Source organism: Seriola aureovittata, chromosome 23 (assembly GCF_021018895.1).
Source record: "Seriola aureovittata isolate HTS-2021-v1 ecotype China chromosome 23, ASM2101889v1, whole genome shotgun sequence".
In the NCBI taxonomy this organism is placed as follows: Eukaryota; Metazoa; Chordata; class Actinopteri; order Carangiformes; family Carangidae; genus Seriola; species Seriola aureovittata.
In genome coordinates, this window is record NC_079386.1 from 7688250 (window position 1) to 7709055 (window position 20806).

Sequence of the window (20806 nt, forward strand, 5' to 3'; positions counted from 1 at the left end):
ATGTCTGTGTTAAATTTCATGGCAATCCATCCAGTAGTTGCTGAGATATTTAAGTCTGGACCAAAGTGGTGGACTGACCAGAGCCGCACTGCTAATGGAGGCTAATGAGAACGGCTTTAAAGTTGGGGAAAGATCATAGTTCTGGTTAAATGCTGACACAAGATATGTTTACTTTCTCAACATCTTTCCCTTAACTGTGAGTGTTTTGGTGCCCAAATGTCACAACATGAGGGACAGAGGACACAAATTCTGGTCTCCTGTGCCTTACCAGTGAATGAAATCTTTCCTTACATGATAGCATAACCCAGTACTTCAGCTCTCTTTGGAAACATCAAGTCCCCTGGTAGTTCCTTATGTTTTAGTCCAGTATGGTTGTGCAGGATGCTTGACACTGGCACTGAACACCCAGTTTGTTTTCTTAGGGAAACAAGTTTGATAGATCCCCCTTTTAAGACTCCAGCAAGGGAGAGTTTAGCTGTCATGAACCATTTGCCTGTAGCTCAGTCTGGTTCCAGCATATCCCACGTCAAAGGAGGATGGATGCAGACTCCAAAATGACAAGGAAATGGTTGCCAGATTTGTCTGGTGTTAAGACACTAAAAGTGTGTGAGAAAATAATTTCTGAGGACTGGGGAAAGAGATCTCTTGAGAAAGACACGATCGGCGTGTTCATCTCAACCGGGCCTCCATTTAGCCTTGAGCAAGGACATCTGGTCACTTAAGTGGTTTCCAGTACATCCTAGCTGACACACACACACACACACACACACACACACACACACACACACACACACACACACACACACATCAGCAAAGCTTCTCTTAATGTTCATATGCTTGACTTATGTTTGCTTTACCCCTGGCTTGTGGTTTTGCAACATTTTCATTTTCAGCATCGGTGGCAGAGAGGACATGCTTCAGCGCAACACTGTCAGCGGAGATATCATGTTGTATTCAGACATCCAATAGTAGGCTGTATTTTGATAAAACATAAAACTTTCTCATATCACTTATTCGGTTTCCCATACTAAATGCATTAAAGTGTCTGGGGTATATAGTTTGGAGCTCTCTAAACTGTTGAGACAATCTGAGAAACATGCTGTATTAAATTTCCCATAGTGTATTTCACCAGTTTCTCACAGGTATAAAAAGAGTTTTCATACCCATTCATCTAATTTCTGAATGACACCCCACCCCCCACCCTCGACTCTAAAACACAGCCACATTTCAGGTGCCTAATTATAAATGGTCCAATGCTAAATTTTTATCTTTCATTCATCTTAATAAATCAAAACGTTACATGTGGCCCAACAGCTGCAACATCTGCGGATCCATACCCACCAGAAATGTTCCTGTACATCATGATCTCGGTCATCCGAGGAGGCTTTTGCCCACATTTTACAGCAGTGACTTATGTGTTGTTACAGATGCCTCCACAGCATAAGTGACTGCGGCTAAGCAGTGCTGAGTGTGGGGCTTTAGACCAGATTTGATTTGTCTTATTTAAGAGTCCACTCTGTGGGTCTTTCCCACAGAAAGGTGGTGTAAGTTTTGCTGCAGTTGCTTAGCAGCACTCCCCCCCCTCCTTCCCACAGCTAAAGATCTTCAGCCCCCTACATTGCGAAGAACCTCAAGTACCTCAAACCCACATCCCCTGCTCTGCTTTTTGCGCTGCCTTGGCACAGGCCCAGGAGGCAGGCAGTTGACCTGGGTCGTTACAGGGTGTTTATGACCCACGGAGAGCAGCTGAGGGCCCCTGCTCTGTGAATTTGTGCATCCTCGAGAATGCGGGCCCTGCTGTGCTGCTAATGGGCCCTATCCAAGATACCCCTCACCCCCTATCCGTCTCCCCGAAGAGGTGGGTTACTGCGTCTTCTGATATCAGATCTTGTGTGCTCTGAATTCCTCCAGAGCCCGCAATGATTCCCATCATCAGGAGGGATGTTCAGTTGAAGAGCACAAACCAAAAAAAAAAACCCCCTCAAAAAAACACTCGGTGTTTAGGGAATGATTGCAAACAGAAACAGGAGTTTTACTACAGTTTACTTCCATTTCCCACCATCACTGTTGCTCCAGAGCAGAGTGGTGAAATAGCATGGTCTGGTGGAAACACTATGGTATGAATAACAAAGAGGTCGTTGCATCACTGGGCTCTGGTATAGTGTATCTGGTTCCTTCTTGTCTTTTTATGTAGCCCCATACAAAAGAATCCATATTCACTTCCCATGCAATTAAACAATATCCCACTTCAACCATGTGTAATTATTCCCACCTCTTATGACTTAAATACTTCTATTAAACCAAACTTTTCTAATGACGAGATTTCAAACATGACTCTGCTCTTTTTTTTTTTTTTTTTTTTGCTTCATGTTCACATGAAAAACGGCAAAGGTATTTGTGGAAGGAATGAAAAATGAGAGCTCTGGAGAGAGTTCACACCTCCATTGTCTGGACTTACAGGACACTTGTGTCTTAATTTTTCAGGTCGCTGTGTGGGCCAGTGACGGGGATGCAGTGTTCATTAGAGAATTCACTCTGATTCGACGAGACCACCTCCCCGAAGAGCCTCTCCATGACAGCAGCCAGAAAGCAGAAGACCCGGTAAGTGCCTGGTCAGAAAACACACTGCACTTACTGTACTGACATAATGGTGAATTCCCCCAGTCTGTGTTGTAATTTGAAAACATAAACCTCGTATTCCAACTTTCTCTCTCTTTTATAACTTACGTAGCAAATAAATTGAAATGTCAGATAAAACTAAATCAGCCAATAAATCTATCGCAGTGTCTTTACATAACGCGCCACACCAGAGGAGTGAAAAATCAGCCCTATTACACCTTAGTAATGAATACAAGTGAATGATGGTTGTGGGACATTGGGAGTGGAGGTGTAATCTGACTGGGCTGACGTAGCTTGATGTGAAACAGGGCAGCACATGCAAACACACAGACACTTAACACTCATGGTAATGCACACACGCACATGTTGCACGTTCCAGGGAGGGGAGGGTTTTTTTGCATCACATTACTCCCACTCTGTCATCGCCTTGTGATGAGACGCGAGTGCTGGACGTAGCAGTTTCTTTAAGCCGATCTCTCACCCAGATATTTTATCTAATTGGGCGGGAGGGAGGGTTGAGCCGCCTTTGTCGCAAAAAATGCTCGCCCGTCTCTTCATTCCTCTGTGATGGGTTTGGTCGTGGTGCAGTTTTAGAGGAATCTGTTCAAATTGATCAAAGGCTTTTGAACAGTATTACATCATCGCTAGCCTGAGGTGAATTTTACTGTAGCATTTTTATTTATTTTTTTTACGTGCTCTGAGTGCATTACGCATTTGAACTGACTGTACTCTGGTTTATATGCACTGACCCACATACTGTATTTGACCTTTCACAAGCTTTCACGTTTGAGTAAATCACCCTTTGACCTTAACACCCTCTGAATGCTGATCAAATACTGTGACATTTCCTTTGAAACAACAGATCTGCTTGAACTCGACATTTGATTTTAAAGCGGGATCAAGAGGGCTTATGCAAACATTCACATGTGCAGGGTAGACTTTCAGATCAGTGGCGGTGGGCAGGGGTCATTTTCAGTTTTAGGAGGGGATTAGAGATCATTCTGGACACACCTTCTTTCAAAGCAATTTTTTTTTTCTTATTAAGTCTAATTCATGTTAACTTTGCCCTACTTAGTATAATAAAATAATGTATATTTGAAAATAATTTTTTGGTTTTATGTCGCTTTTTACTTGCTCTTTTATATCCCAAAGGCAGACTTTATGGAAAAACCATATAAAAACTCTGTTAGAATTTAAATGTCGTTATACATGCTTACAGTACTGTAGTTAGAAACCACAAATAATTATGTCTACAGTATTTGGATTTCATATTGAAACCATGCGGCAGTGTGATTTATGATGCTCTGACCTCAAGCAAATTTTTGAATTTGCATCAGCTAGTTTTTGAGTGACTTTCAAACCAGACATTACAGAAAGGTTATTTATATATCCACTCCCACACACTGTATTCATGCCATCAAAGCCTCAGTTGCTCTTTATGGGTTTCATTAGAATGACTCTGGCTGCATGATTTTTGCCATCAACACACAGGTGCAAATAAGGTGCACTGGTAGTGACAGAACATCTAATTTTACTATAAATCAAACCAGTAATTAAACATTTTGCAAGAATAAGATGAGAGGAAAGTTGAATATGAAGCTAGAGCCAGGAGAGAGTTTATCCTAACACCTTTTTTAAAGCTCACTAATCAACTCATTGCACGATTTGTTTAATCTGTTCTCAGCCATTTAAAAACAAGTTGTGTTTTTATGTAGCATTATGTGCTGTAGTTTCTTTGCCAGTGACAATTACTTCCTGTAGTCTCGTCGTTGCAACCAGTGGAAACGCCGCTCTTGGAAGACGGATTGATTGCTGTTTGTCAGGCAGTAGTTGTGCCATGTAACTGCCTCTAAAATCGCTAATTGCCATTTTTATATTTCTGTTTCTGTTAACAACTGAAAGACAACATGTTATAGGAATTTTGGGTAAGAGCTCCAATGCACATTACTCCACATTTTTTCTTGGATGGATTGAACAATTTTCAGTCTTTGTGCTGAGCTAAGATAACCGACTGCTGGCCGTAGCTTTATATTTAATGACATATGAGTTCTTTTCGTTTAACTCTCCAGCAGAAAGCGAATAAGCTTTCTTTGGAGTTGTTGGAACCTTGGAGAGTGCCTGTTAACCCCTGCTTCCAGTCTTCAAGCCGGACTGATCACCTCCTGGCTCTCGTTCCTAATTCAGAGACGTGAGAGGTGGTATCAGTCTTGTCATCGGCAAGGAAATTAATCGGCATATTTCCCAAAATGTAGAACCGTTCCTCTAAGCACTTGCTAATTAGCTTAGATGTCTAGCTTTAACTAACACCACTTCATTTCAGCCTTCAAATTGTCGGTTTGCTCGGAAACATAAAAGAAAGCTGCAATTTGACCTTTTTTGAAATCTGATGCCATGACAACACAGGAGAGATGAAGATGGATGACAGAATCTAGGATGACTTTTGCCAGGATGTTCAGGGTCAGGAGACAATTACCAGCAGTTAAACTGGATGGAAGTGTTGTCTCATATTTATGTGAATGATAGAAAAAGAGACTTCTAAAGCTGAATGGTGTTCCCGTCCTCTGCTACATGCATGATGCTAACATCTCCTCACATGAGGAGCCCACAGACTCCCGGGAGCCACACTTGTGATTCCTTTCAGCGCTCAGCTGGTTTCGGTCTCTGTGCGCCTGTAGCACTGTTCTATGTTGGATCTTGGTTCAATATTAAGCTTGACTCGAAGCCAAGACAAGCGCAGCTTAATTAGCAAGCAACCCAGGACGCAGATCTCAAAGTGTATTCGCTTTCTCTTGTTTAACTTCATGAGCATGTGCCAGGGTCGGTTGGTGGGCAATAAGACTGACCTCCCCAGCACCCTTTTCCCCCATCCCCCAAGAGGGCCACAGATGAATTGTTCTCTCCAAAGGAAAGTGTTTTTCCTGGCAGCCTCAGCACAAGCTCCTTCGATGGAATAGAGCTGTCTAAAACAGCTAAGGTCTAACATACCTTTCTAAATTAACCCATATTTATTATACGATGGCAAGAGTACTGTAGGGGTTCAACAATGTCAGCATTTATAAACAAATATTAAATAAGTTTATTGGGCTGAGAAGTTCCTGAATCACAGTGTGCGGGGGGTCTGATGGCTGAAATGTTGGCCGCTGGGTCTGAGAAAGTTTTTTTCACTGTAACAAGACTGAATGAGTAAGACTGAGAAGATAAACAGAAAAGCTGCTCATAAATCTACCTACAACTATTCCCACTCATTGTTTGGCCATGAATGAAATTTTCCAGCATGTTAGTTTGATCTGCTGCAGAGAAAGAGAGAGAGAGAGAGAGAGAGAGAGAGCGCGCTGTAACTCATGCTCAACCTGCAAAATATGTTTTAAAATGGTGACAAACGCTTAGTTAAAAGTTTTATTAAATGATCAGATTCAACTGCAGCGAGAGAGAGCTAGTCTGTAATTGTTTACCTCTGGAAAATTGAAACGTTACATGGTTAAAGTGGAGTTTGAAACTCAATCTCTTGAGAAGTTTCTGTTCCAAAGGCGACGCACAGGTGGCAGCTATACTACGCAACCTCGGGGCTGATTGACAGAGAACGAGGGAAAGACAGGAGGACGGACAGCAAGTATTGTAAATTTCTAATCATTGTGAAATGGAGATTTGGGCTGGAAGAGAAAGAAACAGCCTTTGGACAAAGAGGAGAGAGGAGGTAGAAAGAGAGAGACACTCCACACGGTTTGTCTCCTCAGTCAGCTGCCGTCTAGACGGCAAATATGATCATCCTGTCAACAGGCAACTTTAAAGTGGGTTACTGAAAGGTGATCCTTCATTCACCAAATGAGTGAGTGTGTGTGTGTGTGTATCTGTCTGTCTGTATGTGTCTAGTTTCTAGTTTGTGTGATAGTGAAGTTTCCTACCGGCAGGACTGACGTCAGTAACTTCATGTAAGCTATTCCATGTATGCTATCTGCTTTAAACATGCTTATTTACACTGTGACCATCTGCAAAATCACAAAAGTGAAACACTTCACTCAAAAGATGATCGTTGACATGAAAACATATTTATCTCACTTCTTCGTCACAGAGATGTAACCTATAGAGTAAATCTAAACAAAACAGAAATGTTAGCTTTTATTTAAAGCTGCATCTTTAGATTTTTTTTTGGCAAACAGTCGCCTGTTCACACATCCTGTAGACGTCGCACCATTTATTCGGACTCGTGTTTCTGGCCACCTCAAGACTCTGCAGTGCAGTATTTGGTCTCCCTTTGGCTCTGCTCTGGTGTCCGCCAATTCTTGCGAGAGATTTAGTAGCTAAATGTTCCACTGTGTTCCCAAGGCAAGTGCTAGGTTTCCTGCTGTTTGGTGCTGAACAGGCAGCGTGCATAGGGTTTGTTGGAGCTTTTCACGCAGCTGGAGATGATGTTGTTGAGAGTGGAATACCAAAACAATAAGCTAAAAAAAAAAAAAGCTAAAAAGCTCTGTGTAGCTGAGGAAAATGGAATTCAACCCGGTCATTTGATCAGTTGTAGAATCAACATTGCAAGACCTTACTCGATCTCTAGTAATGACTTTGTTTCTACAAATCTGTTTACGCTAAGTAAAGATGTGGACACACAAAGTATTTATATAGAAGAAATATAGACTTCAACTTATAATTAGTTCCTTTGCCCTGTAAACCAGTTCATGCTGCACTCAGGGTCAGGATGCACTGATTGCTGCTCTGGGTCACATTTTGTGTTAACTACACCAAGAACAGCAAGGATATTATGGGTTGTGACAGTTAAGTGGTGGTAATGACAGTCATTAGAGCCCCACTCTACAGTAATGACCTGAGGCCCAGTGTGAGGACACTTCCACTTTGCCTGTCTTTACACGTTTCATGGAATGACGGTTTTCATGCTCTCGCGCTGTTGTTTTATTTTCTCACCTTTTTCTCCCTCTCATCTTTTTTGTTCGATGTTGGATGTTTTGTTAGACGTCTCTTCCTCTCTGCCCTCTGCCTCTCTCACTTCATCACATGCCAAGCAATCCGGGCCTTAATGTTTTTACATGCTCAATTGCACTTCAGGCAGCAACAGTCAGGGGCTTTTTTTTTTCCCCCACTCTTTTTAAAAAACCTTCAGGGTGAACAAGTGCCGAGACGGTTCTGCCTTCTGGCAGGGTGTCAGGGTTCGGAGTAATTGGGGTTGGGCGAGTGGGGCCAAGGGCCGGCCGGGGTGGCAAGCAGGGGGAGCACTCAGTGGCCGAGGCAGCGGCAGTTCCCAGAGAGAGAGGCCCATCGCTCAGCTGCACGCTAACTTGGCAGCTGTGTTTTGCATGTTGCGCCAGGTGGAAAGGGCAACGGTCTTGCACAATTGAACACTTCATTTGTCTTCATTAAAAGGATGGGCATGTTAGTTTTGGCAGTCGGAGAGGATGTCCAGGCTCAAACCTTTTTCCACTACGTGCTGTGCCCTCTGGTGTTAACGCCACTTAAAGTTAAAGCTTTAGCTTTCGCCCCGTGGAGTTTTTGACCACAAGTAGTGCTATTGAGCAAAGTTTTAAAGAGTGGCTCCTCAGTCTCGCTTGTATCTCTTGCATGTGCACATGCTTCCGCACTCTTCCACAGATTGACAGTTGGTGGCCTGAACACGCTTAGAAATATAGGAATGCGCCAACAAGATTTTTTTTTTAGGAAGTAAACATGGATGGTGTTTGGAAGGAAAGGACAAGGATATAAACCACGTTTGGTTTCAAATTTTTCCAAACTAATCTGCTCTGCAGATGTTTAATGAGGAAGGAAATAGACTAACTAAATACACACACTGTGTTTTCGTGAGAGAAAGTGAATGTTGACACAACTTTATTTGTTAACAGAAAAACACCACAGGGTACCTTTAAAGGGATGCTGTGACGTTTTGGGAAACATGCTCGTTTGCCGTCTTGCTGAGAGTTAGATGAGATGTCTGTACAGTAAAAAATGCAGCTGGATCCAGCAGCTTAGCATAGCGTAATGAGTGGACAGAGTGTTCTCCTTGTTACCAAAGGGAAAACCGAACCGCGTAAATGACAATTAAATGTTTTACAGGGGTTATGTGCCAAGCTGTTCCTCCTGGAGTCTCTGCTGGCTGTGTGGCAACTGGATGCAGACATAGTTGTCTTCCTTTGTTTTGATTCGATAACTCATCAAGACATTACACACAGGGACAGTAAAGCAGTGCAGTGGTGTATGATAAGAACTGGCACAGGCATGCGGTTCCCACTCACTTCTATCCAGTCTTAATAAAAAGCACAATGTGTCCCCTCACTATCTTTTGAAATCAGTTTCTGCTCGTATTTTTCATTATCTGACTTGAAATTAACGCCGCTGGATCCGTCCACACTGCGCTGACATTGACTGAGTCGTTTATTAGAAACATTGCCTCTATGCGAAGCTGCTCATGCTGTAGCTGGATTGGAAAACCTTGGATCCAAACAGCGAGTAATAACTGCTTTCGTGACGCCAGTTAGCCATGAATGCCAGTGTTTGTTTTTGCATAGCCAGCAATCTGAAAGATACCCTGACTCTGTTGAAATTAGTTTTGCGAGACGGGCCAGGACAACAGTTTGTCTTTTGCACTAGATGCGATGTCCATTGTGCTTTTAAAAGCAGGAGAAGGAAGGCCCGAACAGACGAGCAGTGAATTAGGAGACTTTCGCCTTCTTGACTTGTTCGCTTTGGCTGGCTGACTGCTGTTTGGCACATGCGAGTGCTGTTCGGAGCTTTGGCTCCAGTGCTCTTGAAGAAAGTGCTGAGTGCTGGTGAATGTGGTGTAAAGCCACGTGGCTTTGGACTGGGGATCTTTCTCTCACCCCTGTGTTTGTTCCATCAACATATGTGTTCAGTAAAGCCTTGGCCCTCACAGTGCCACAGCGAATATCTCCCCCCTGCTTGATGTGGTCTCACACCAGTGCACTGTGGGTACTGGAGTGGTGCTGCTGAGGTAATACCACCAGGGACAAGACCTCACCACAACACCCACATAACAAATGTGGGTCTATGTGCGTGTGTGTGTGTGTGTGTGTGAATGCATGCATGCAGTCAGTAGTGTGTCCCTTGCTGGCTACTGTTGCACGCACGCTCCCCTCTACAGAGACACTTGCACAGCGGACCCTCATGTTATTCTATAGTTGTTTGTATTTGCATGCTGGCATGTGCATGTACGGTGATGTGCAATACGGGAATCCATGTGTTTAAGATTACCGCGCCTTTGGCATTCAACACTATCACATGTCGCCTTGCACATGCACAGCATCCAAAACTATGTCTTTGATTAATGGGTGAACCCCCCCCCCCCCCCCCCCCCCCCCGCTCTCCCACCTTCTCTCACTCCCCTATCATCCCCACACTCTTCTCTCCTCACCTCTTGCAGTATCTGCCTCTCCTATGTGTGAAAGCACGCACACACTGTGTGGGCGACCGATTGATTTCTAATTGTTTAGCTTTCAAATTGCACTCCCCGTTGCAGATGTTTGTATTCTGCTCCGCGTTCAGCATGAATTTACACAGACATGCACAGACACAAACAGAGACACACTTGTACAATAGGGATGTGTTGATGCCAAAACGTTTCATCCAGGAATTTTTGGATGTCTTAGCTCTGGGTTTTGGCATTGCACTTACTAATTGCCTCCAAGTGTAGGCGATTGTTACTATTAGGCCTCTTTATTTTCTGATTCTGATGTGCGTATGGGCACGTGGGCGAAATCCTTCAAGGCCTTTGCCATGAATGTGGTTTCAGTCATGGTTAAATAAGAGCAACAAGTGAAATTAAATTTTGTCACAATTTTCAAAACAAGGAATATTGCAGCCAAACAATAACATCTGAGTCTAACAAGTTCTTGATCTTGACGGGAATCCCCCGCCCAGACTCTTGGACTTCAGGGCTGTTTTAAATAAATTCAGACACAGATGTTGATTTAAAATGAAAATGTGTGTAGGACACGTTGTGTTTCACCGTGTGGTTCTTGACTTGAAATAAATGGACTAGCTGCAGGATGGCAGTAACTTTAATAACTTCAGTAGCACTCCAATGTAAGCTTCTGTATGAGGTGTTTCATAGTGGCCACTTGGCTCCAGCAGCCTTTCAGTATGTAGCCAATCTCCAGTGTAAGCACCAGTGTTATCCTGAGTTAGAGCAGTAATTACCTGCTGCTGAAGGATCCCTGCCACCCATGCGGAGCAGAGTTTAGGTTAAGCACTGGGCAAGGTGCAACCTAAAACGGATCCCGCTCTTTAATGTGGGCTCTAATGGCTCTGTGTGGTGGTGGTTGGACATGTACAGTACAGTAGCAAAACCAACATATACATCTCCACAGTTTTCCTATCTGGAGAGCCATGTCCTGTTCTGCTCTCTGTACAATTGGCGCGCTGTATCCAGTACAGCCGTGTGGTTGACTGGAAGGAGGGGCTGCAATTTAACTTGATCCCTGAAACTGTGTCTGTCAACAGTCAAAGCAACAATCAAGGCCCTTTTGTGCTTATGCAGTGTTGTCTTGTGTCCGTCCTGTCTTTTCTGAGGAAAATTAAATCACTCATAGCTCAAAAGAAATGTTTCATTGGTCCAGTATTAAATGTAGGAGGCTCTTATAAAATGAAAAGTCTGGTTGAGCGTGACATCTAAAGGAATGAAAATATGACTTAAAAAGAAGTGAAAGTCAAATATTTCTTCTAGAGATCCAGCTCTCAGTCAATAAATCAATTATTTGATGAAAAGAAAAAATAATTTGGCAACTATTTTGGTAACTGATTAATTGCTTGAGTCATGTTTTTGAGTAAAAATGCCAGAAATGGTTCCAGCTTCTCAAATGTGCGGATTTGCTTCTTTGTCACATGTCAGTAAAAGTGAAATGTCTTCAGGCTTTGGACTGTGGGTCAAAACAATTAGTCAGTGCATTGAGAAAATAATAAGCTTATAAGTCTATAATGAAAATATTCATTAGGTGCAACCTAAATTACTTCATTGTGCACTCATTCCTTGTGCAACGTTTCAGGTCTGACAATAATAATAAGATATTTAACTTCAACAGTCCTGCATATGCTGCAACTTCAAATTACTTATTTGAGAAGAAAAGACAAAACCTCATCATCTTGGAAAATAAAGTTTTATCTCATTATGCATTTGATGCATGTGCAATAGCAGCCTTCGTCAGCACAAAAAAGGGCATTATAATTACAAACACTACATGGATTTTCCTGACCCATCATCCCGAGTTCTATTTTTGTCTTTTGAAATATGTACAAGCCATGTTCCAACAACTCAGCTAGTTTTCTGAGTCCAGCGGTAGCTTTATAAAAAGAGGTCTACATGTTCATGTTCTTCTCTCCAGGCCATTTTTTTTTTTTTTTTTTTTTTTTTTTTTTCCAGATTGTGCAGCATTATCAACCACGTCCTTCACCTGACTCAGTAAGTAGTTTTGGATGACAGCAAAAGCTATGTTTCCAAAATGTAATTTATACTCTTCAGAGCATAAAGCAGCGGAGCTTGTCTGTCTGGGATTTTAAGGTTCTTATAGGCTGGTGCTTAACTTGGCATCTCTGGTTGCGCAGGACTTACAGTATATTGAAAGAAGTGGTCTTGCTCTGCTGCATGCTGAGAAGCCATCACTGCGGATGGGTGTAAGTAACGTGAGCGTAAACACGAGAAAATCAAGACCATGAAGTGTATGTGTGCAGACCTACAGCAGGGCCACAAATACACACACACACACACACTCACACACACACACACACTCACACACACACACACACACTCACACACACACACACACACACACACATACATATACAACCTCGCGCTCCTCCTGTACACACTCACAGACAGATTTCACTCTCAGGGAGCCCGGAGAGAGAATGTAATCTGTTCACAAACCACAAAATTGAAAAATGACCCTGACACTCTTCCAAGCTGAAAAGTGAACAGTGCTTGCAACACAAGAAGGCATACTTATACCAAAGCTTTGCACAGCGCAGAGGTAAGCCTCTGACTTCAAATTAGCATAATTTAAGGATCTCTTAGGCGAAGAATCATTTGAGTCACTCTCTCTTTAACGCTTATCCTTACATACACACTTTAATCTTCTGCTGGGCATAAAGCAGCGGAGCCTGCCAGCGCCACAGATGTGTACTTTTGAAGAACAGACTAGGTATCTGGCCATGCAGCACGCTGGCAAGACACATGCACACACTCTTATTATTGTTGTCATTGTTTTTATTTAATACATGTTATGCCTTTATTGGAAAGCAATGGTACAGATGTGGCAGCAACAAGTTAAAATCTGGCTTTGAGAACTTTCACGTACTGTATGATGTGCAAGTAGTTTGCCGGGCGTGAACCTCATATTTAAGTGCTATTTCGAGATGCCGGAGTGAAGTTTTGAATAAACATATATTTAAAATGCATGTTTTATTTTGTACTTTGTGATATCAAAACTTCAGGTTCAGGTTCCAAAGTGAAATCCTGGTAGTTAAGACACATTTTAAGCCAAAAGTTCCCCAAAAAAGCAATGTACTTAAGCATATACGTCCTTTGAATTTACCACATGTTTAAAGTAATGATTTTGAATATATTAAAAACTCATTCTCCTCTCATTTCAAGGGGCCAGAGTTTAGTAAAAGATAAACTGATCCCGGCGGTGTTACTGCTCTCTGCTGCCTGATCTTACCTGATCATCAATCATCTTTATCTTATTATAGTTTGTTTAGTTTGTTTCCAATTCTGCAGACCTTTGAGTTTAACCACAGGAGTGGATGAAGGCCTATCCGCAAGGACTGAAAAGCAAACACTTTGCACTTTGAATTTGTTAGCTGTAGTTTTGCAATCAAACAACAGAAAAACCTCTGCCAAACAAATTGAAATCATCCAAAAGGACGGTTTGAGGGCAGATGGTATAATAATGACCCGCAGCACAATTCCCAGCAGCACTGATGAGTTTCCCCCCGGAAACATATCATATGTTTTAGATGACATGGCTTTGTGGTTCTTCTCCTTCTTAATCGTACAACAAGTTGCGTGTAGTTTGTAGCTTCATCGGTTTTGCCTCTGAGCACCGACACATGAGGTTTCCCCAAACGCTCTCAGGCTGATTGTGAGCACGAACCCGTTCTCCGATTCCAACACGAGCGCGGAAACCACGGAGGCTTCGAGGACCAGGGCCCTTTCTGTTCATCCGGCAAACGTGGTATTAATTCCTATGATGCTTCCCAGATGCATGCACAGGACACTGATTTTTGGAGAAGCTGATATGTTAAGCATAGCAAAAGTAGTCAAAGCCCGTATGCAGTGCCAAAGCCATTTTAAAGGATCAGGATTTAAGTGTGCATACGCGTTTTTTAAATTTTCATTTATTTATTTATTTTTTTGCTCGACCAGCTTAAAGAACCGAAAGACGCTGGGCCTTGAGCTAAGTTTCTCTTTGCTTTTGCCCATTCAGTCTTGTTTTTCTTTTTCATTATACTTACTCTAAACAGTAGGAATCTGAGATCTAGTTAGAGGTCAGAAGCAGAGAGCTACAGAGCTTTTACAAAAAAAAAAAAAAACCTATCTATAAGTGCAGCATCTGGCGCTTTAGGGGATGTGCATCCTCCCACAACATGCGTGCAAACTTCTGAATCCTGACCCAACTCCCAGTGAAAGGTGACCCAGTGGAGTATTGAAGCTTCCAGATTTATGAGCCCGTAGCGATATGAGGAAGGTCCCGCGATGAAAACATTGTCTGGAGGCCCTCGGGCCGAGAGCCAGGGTGTTAGTTGACTAAAGACAACTATTCGTGCTGGTGTTCCTTTGTCCCCCGATGAAACGTCTGCATTGTGTTGTTATACGGGGTGTCTGTAAAGAGAGTCCCGTCTATGATTTATGGAATTAATCTTCGCTTCGCTGTGGAGCCAAATGTGAATATCTGTGGTAACAATATAAAACCATCAATCATTTGATCACTGAAGAAATAATTAATGTTGTGCAGGGAGCAGACAAGAGCTCATCTCTAATCACTTACAAATGGAAAAATATTGAGACAGAATTTAAAAAAAAACCCATCTATTTCAGCATATTCCTACTGTCCTCTGTGATATTAAGCACTGTATTATTTCCTCAATGGTAAGAATGTGCTGTATGCTGTTAGGTTATGATTTGTGGCGCCTTGGGTTTTACAGGTTGAACCACAAGCAAATGAGCAGCATTTCTCACAATCACTTTTTCTGAGTGACCTCACTGGGATAATGACAGGGGATGAAGCGCGGCAAAGGAGCTTCTCTTCTGCTCCATCTCTCGCTGGGATGCCATCGGTGATGGAGTGATGGGAGGTGAAGGAGGGGGAGGTGGGTGGGGTGGGTGGGGGCAGGGGTGGTTGGGCGTACAACGGATGAGGGAGAGGTTTTAAAGCCTGGCGCTGTTTTGCCCTCAATTGCATGGCGGCATGACGCAAAAGACACCAATTAGAGGGAGGCGTAGAATGAAGCCCTTACTAGATGAGCTCAGCCTGCGGCTCCTGTCTGGCAAACACACACGCACGCACGCTCACACAAACACACACACACACACACACACACACGCACACACACACACATACACACTCACTCAAACAGGAGCCCCACCACTAGCTGCTTTTCTTTTTCAGGTCAGGTTGGCGTGTCCACACTTTACGTCTACGTTTGCAAGAATATGACGACGACAGGCCAGAAAGAGAAGAGCGTTGGGTCCGTGCCTGCTAATGATTTAAAATGTGTACATATGTGTGTGTGTGTGTGGGTATATATATATATATATATATGTATAGCCGTGTCTGCTCTCTCTCTCTCTCTCTATGGGTGGGAGTGCGGATTTATTTTAATACCCTCTTATTTTCTGTCTCATGCCAGAAGCTATGTGTTCGTGTAAACCTCTGCCGCACTTGAAAAAAAGCTTAGACCACCCCAAACACTGCAGACAGGTCTCATCAGTGCTCGTCAAACATCTCCTGTGGACTCTGTGTACTGTATGTAAACCGTATGTGCATGTACGTGTCTAAGGGGAGCTGCTGGGAACTGATATTTGAAACTTAGAGAATTGTGCTCTGTTCTGATGAGCTGTTGTTGCTCCTGCTGTAAGAAATGTCTTGCCTTCCTCTTGTTCTTGCCTCTGACTCTGACCTCTCCCTAAAGGTCAGGCGAATACTGTCAGCCACCTGTTTGGTTGGTCTCTCTGTGTCTTTTTATGGCTGATTTGGTGCTAATGTGCTGCAACCTGAATGGACGAGGCTGTTGAGGCTCAGGCTCAGAGATAAGCCTCAGAATGACTTGTAGTTTTGTCTCTCTGACACAAGATGCTGCTCTTGAGCTGTGAAGGCTGCAACAGAAATGATTCCTGGTGTTGAGAAGTTTGCTTTCTTCTTCTTCTTCTTCTTCTTCTTCTTCTTCTTCTGCTTTTGCCCCCCTCTGGGGTGATTAAGTTGAATACCTGAATGACACGCATTCAGCACCTTTTTGAGGGATATATCATTTTCTGTCTCTAACTCATGTGCAAATATCACAGAAAGTGTGGCCCCTTGAAAATAGTTTCCAATTAGGGTTCAGGATAAAAAGCTCCTTATTCCTCTCCTCTCCTCTCCTCCTCTCCTCTCCTCTCCTCTCACACCTCACTGGTTGGGAGTTCATTACAGTAGCATGTTTAAACAGCTGTAAGCCCCAAAAAAAGCTCCAGGGAAAACAGGGTAGAGGAGGTTTTTATGTGGGAGCAGGATGGGATGGGATTGGGGGGGGGTGCACTGATCCATTGCAGCTCTTTTCCTGTGCGGTTACTCTTCAGTCATGCATCCAAACGTTTCCTCTCCCCTCTCCATCACCTGGGCAACTCGACACTAACCTTAAAGGAGGACACGTGAGGTTTCTTTTCACGCGCGTGCGCTTGGTGATTTTATTTTGTAAACTGTGAAAGAGAAACTTGATGTACTTTCCACGTTTAAGAAACATAGCCCAAGGCGAGAGTGTATTTAAAGGAATGATGTAATGCTAACATGCAGGGTCTAGCTCTTGCACACTTAATACAGACACTCTCACACAGGTTCTTGTCACTTCAGCGTTAGCATGTGATGTTTTGAGACTGGCACTAATGACGGATGCTGTCGTCCTTCCCGGGAGGACAGGGTCGTCTCGCAATATTTCAACCTGAGAGTCAGAGAGGAAGAGAGCCCATACCAGTTAAACAGCCGAACGTCTTCTCCGCACTGCTCTCAGTACAGCGTTCACTCTGCACTGCCGATTCTCCTCTTCCAGTTGGCGAGGATGCCTCCCCTGTTTCATCTCTCGTTACATCCACAGCAGTGATGTCAGCTATTTTCTTTTGCCATTATCTTGCGGTCTCACTTCTTGGATTCAGAGTTTCCTGAAACTTGGCACCGCGTTGCTACAACAGCATCCTGTCCTGTTTTTTTTCTTTCCAAAGGAGCCTTTAAAGCTCCTCTTCACTGTTGCTAAGGAGTCTGAGGGGAAATTTGGAGGGAAGGACGGGCATTTGTTTGAGTCGTGTTTATCTTGAGGCTTTGGTGAAAAACCATAATATGTGTCCCGTGGGCCATATTTCCTTGTTGACCTACTAGTGAGAGCTCTGTATTTGATATGCCGGTGGTTTTGGAAAAGGAGGGCGGGGACGGCAGGCGTGTGAGTGCTCTTTTCCATATAGATCTGTGATCTGCTCAATAGGTTTAGACAGGCTGAGCTGAAACGCTATCCAGTAAATTTTATACAAGAAGGGATGGAAAGAGAAAAGACGACTTGATGGAGCGACAGCCTGAAAAAGAGAGCGGCGGATGAAATGGACGTGTTTGGCTGAACTGAGTCCTTTTCCACTGCTGTTCTTCCTGTTCTCTTTCAGGATCTGTCTCTATGTCACTTCCTAGTTTTTTGTTTGGTTTATTTAGTTTTTTTTCAGATTGTGCTAAGAAAGAGTTTCAAAATCAGGCCTGTTAAAGGATACGATGATCGGCCTCCCTGTGGCTTGTTGCCGTGTGGCTGCTGCATCCTCTACTTGTTTCTCAGCTGATTACAGAAGCATATGGGTGAGGAATGCTTGATTGCAGAGCCGCACCATGGAAGTGTGATTGATTGTTTCCTCTCTCTAGATGTGGGTGCTGCAGGACAAAGTCCAGTGGATGTGTTGAAGTGTGACTGCCTGACAGAGCTGTCAGCGCTCCCGGCACCATGGCAAGCTGTGGACAGAGCGGTGCATTGCATAAGAACTTATGTCATGTATCCTATATGAAATCAAAAAAAAAACAAAAAAAAAACAAAAAGATTTTGATCTTTTTTTGGGTTTGACAGCAAAAATCAAATTGAAAATGTGTGTGTAACGTGTGTAACTTCAGTGGCTCACACAGTGTGGGAACTTGGAACTAGGATCTCATCTGTACTCGGAGACATCCACCACAGCCGTCGTTGTTGTTCATTGTTCGAATTTCTTCACACAAACCTTTTTCTGCGATTTCCAGATTCTTTTCTACACAAGCTTGAAATGATTTCTAAAGCTCATTTCAGAAGAATCATATTGAGCCTTATTTGAGCCCACTTCCACTTAATCTTCATCATTTGAAGCTTGCAGGAACCATTAATATTTTGTTTTGATAACTTAGATTATTTTGGATTACTTTCTCTCTGTTTGAAAACCTCCATTGTGCCGACACTGAGCAGAAAAATCCGCATAATTTAACACAGAGTAGAAAAGACTGAGGTCCAAGGCAGTTTTCTCAGATTTAAAACTGGCTAGTTCATATTTGAACAATAATAAAAACCAACATGTTTCTGCCTGAGACCAGCCTTCAACCGAGAATGAGTAATTGCTTGAGAAGTATTTTGCTGAAAATCTAATTGCATGCGTATAAAAGATTTGGTGAATTTCTGTGTTTCTCAACGGGGGAATTGGAACAATGTGCTGGAGGTGTCATCTCTTTTTTTTTTTTTTTTCTTTCTTTAATCTTTTCCATATTTGTAGGTCAGATACAGGTCATCAGAAGGGACTGAGGCACACACGCCCCTTTGCTCTCCTTGTTATTGCATCATTATTTAACCGAGTGAAAAATGTCAGATTTCAGAGGACGCTCCAAGGGTTAAAGCCCCCTTTTGACCACCTTTATCATATTACTATCACTTTCTCTGATCGTCTCCGAGCCAAAGACAACACACAATACGTTTTCAGCAATGAAAAACACATGTTACTGATGTGACTCAATTTTGGGGTTAAAAACTGAAACCTTAGCTGTGTGTAGCGTATACGGGGGGATCAGGCACGTCTTCTTGTGGCTTGAAAAGCTTCGGCCCGCTTTGAGTGTAAATACTCCGCACTCGCACATCATGCATAATAAGCCGCTGAGACAAACCAGGTGCCTTTGTTATTTTGGAGTTGCTGCTCGGTGTCTGTGCTCATAAGAATTGCCGGTGAACTGTTGTGTCTCGTTTTGCAATTATGAACGAGGTTAACAAGAGATCCTGTTTCATGTCGGGAGTTCGGGAAGATCCGCCTCACGGCTTTGAACTTCGTTTCTCTTAACTCTCATGTCATGAATGCGGTAATCAGGCTAATCAGGATATTGACTCTGCGTCTCTTCTCTTCTTTAAATCAACTACTTGCTTTCAGAAACAGTTTTCCATGTTTTTAGAGGATTCTCTGATGTTATCCATTTAGGTTTTGGCACTAATAACCTTTCATTTCTCCTACAGACTGGTCTTTTTTTAATTTTTTTTTTTTATAAAATGCTGTGGATCCTGACATGATCGTGGATGTCATATTTACAGTTGTGAAATCCTGATGGAGGCTATTGCAGCCAAAAATTCTTTGGTTTCACAGTGTTGATTACTGCAAATTGCTTCTGCAAATGGCTGCAATATTTTTTCATTATAACTCAACGTTTCCCAGAAAGCGTCCCGAACGAGCTGTCCGAGGCTTGTATATTCATCAAGACTCAGAAACCGATCCTAACTACCTCGGAGTGAATTAAATGTGTTCGTCCTTTAAAGCGGAGGATTGAGTTATTGAGTCAACTCCTTAATGAAGAAAAAACATCCAGTGATGTTTAAGAAGAGAGAGCTGTTTCGGGATGCTAAGCGCAGTTAACAGGACGGATTTGGTCGTAATCCAAACTTTGATTGCCGTCACAGTGGCTGAACTATTCGGTCATTCTCAAAAGCGCTGCCAAATAATGAGCTTTGAGCTGTGACAAGTTTTAGTCCTGTCAAACTCCAGGAGAATCCCTCATCTCATCCTCACATGTATTGTGCAAGTAGTACATTAGAGAAAAGAACATTAATGTCTCTTGTTGTTCCCCAAACATATTTTTTCATTCTGGAAAGAAGAACTGAACTAAAAGAAGCTCTATGACAGGCACCCTCTGCTTTTTAATGTCAGATAAAACACAGCGAGCTGCTAAGCACTGACACTCATGTTTATCCATTGAATCTCCCACATTATAACTTCTGCTGCCACTGACTTGTAGCATTATGTCACAGATAGAAGCTCCTTTACTAGTGAGCAGGTCTCTATCTGGGCTTCATCTTCTCATCAGCAACAAAAAAAAAAAAAAAAACTAACCCCAACAGGTCAACTGCTTGCATGTAACTTAAGAGTAATTTATTTTGAAATGCATGAGGAAACCAAAACCAATTAGTCACTCAGACAGGAAGGAGTGTAGGGGAAAATGGGACGACAAGGCCGGGACGCGTGTCGAATGTGAACAGCCCCAGACGGAGCGGTGATGTCTTCTGTTCAATTTCACAAGACTGAGAGGGAGAGGATGTGCACTCACCGCCACCCAGCACACGGCAATGTCAGCCATGGAAATGAACTGCTTTCATTTTTGTTTGTTTTATTGTTATTTCACTTCAATTTAACGTAGCACCAGTAAATAATACATATGTAATATTTGAATTATTTAAACAGCATAAACCAGGTCAAATGAGAGGTTAAGTGAGCTCTCATGGGTATTTACAGTTACTTAACTCGCTAGAGTAAGTTTGAAATGTCGTCTTGTCCCACACAGTAGAAATGGATACAAATTCAATTATAGATCTGTAAGGCCAAACATTATAGTATGTGGTAGATTGTGTAAAGCAAGGGTCTGAATAATTGAAAACCAAGGTCATAAGGATACAGAACTTTGTATGGATTTATATGTTTAAAAAATTCAATATTCTTTTTTTTTTTTTTTTTTAAACATCTTTT

General features: G+C 42.7%; 1 protein-coding gene across 3 annotated transcripts in view; it reads left to right on the forward strand.

Moving 5' to 3' along the window:
* The window catches only part of LOC130164746 (ADAMTS-like protein 1), a 93767-nt gene that overhangs the window by 32972 nt on the left and 39989 nt on the right, over positions 1 to 20806 (forward strand). For all 3 annotated transcript variants that reach the window (XM_056369685.1, XM_056369683.1, XM_056369682.1), the window contains exon 2: positions 2485 to 2601. In XM_056369685.1, the coding sequence (XP_056225660.1) occupies positions 2485 to 2601 (117 nt within the window). The remainder of the gene's footprint in view (positions 1 to 2484; positions 2602 to 20806) is intronic.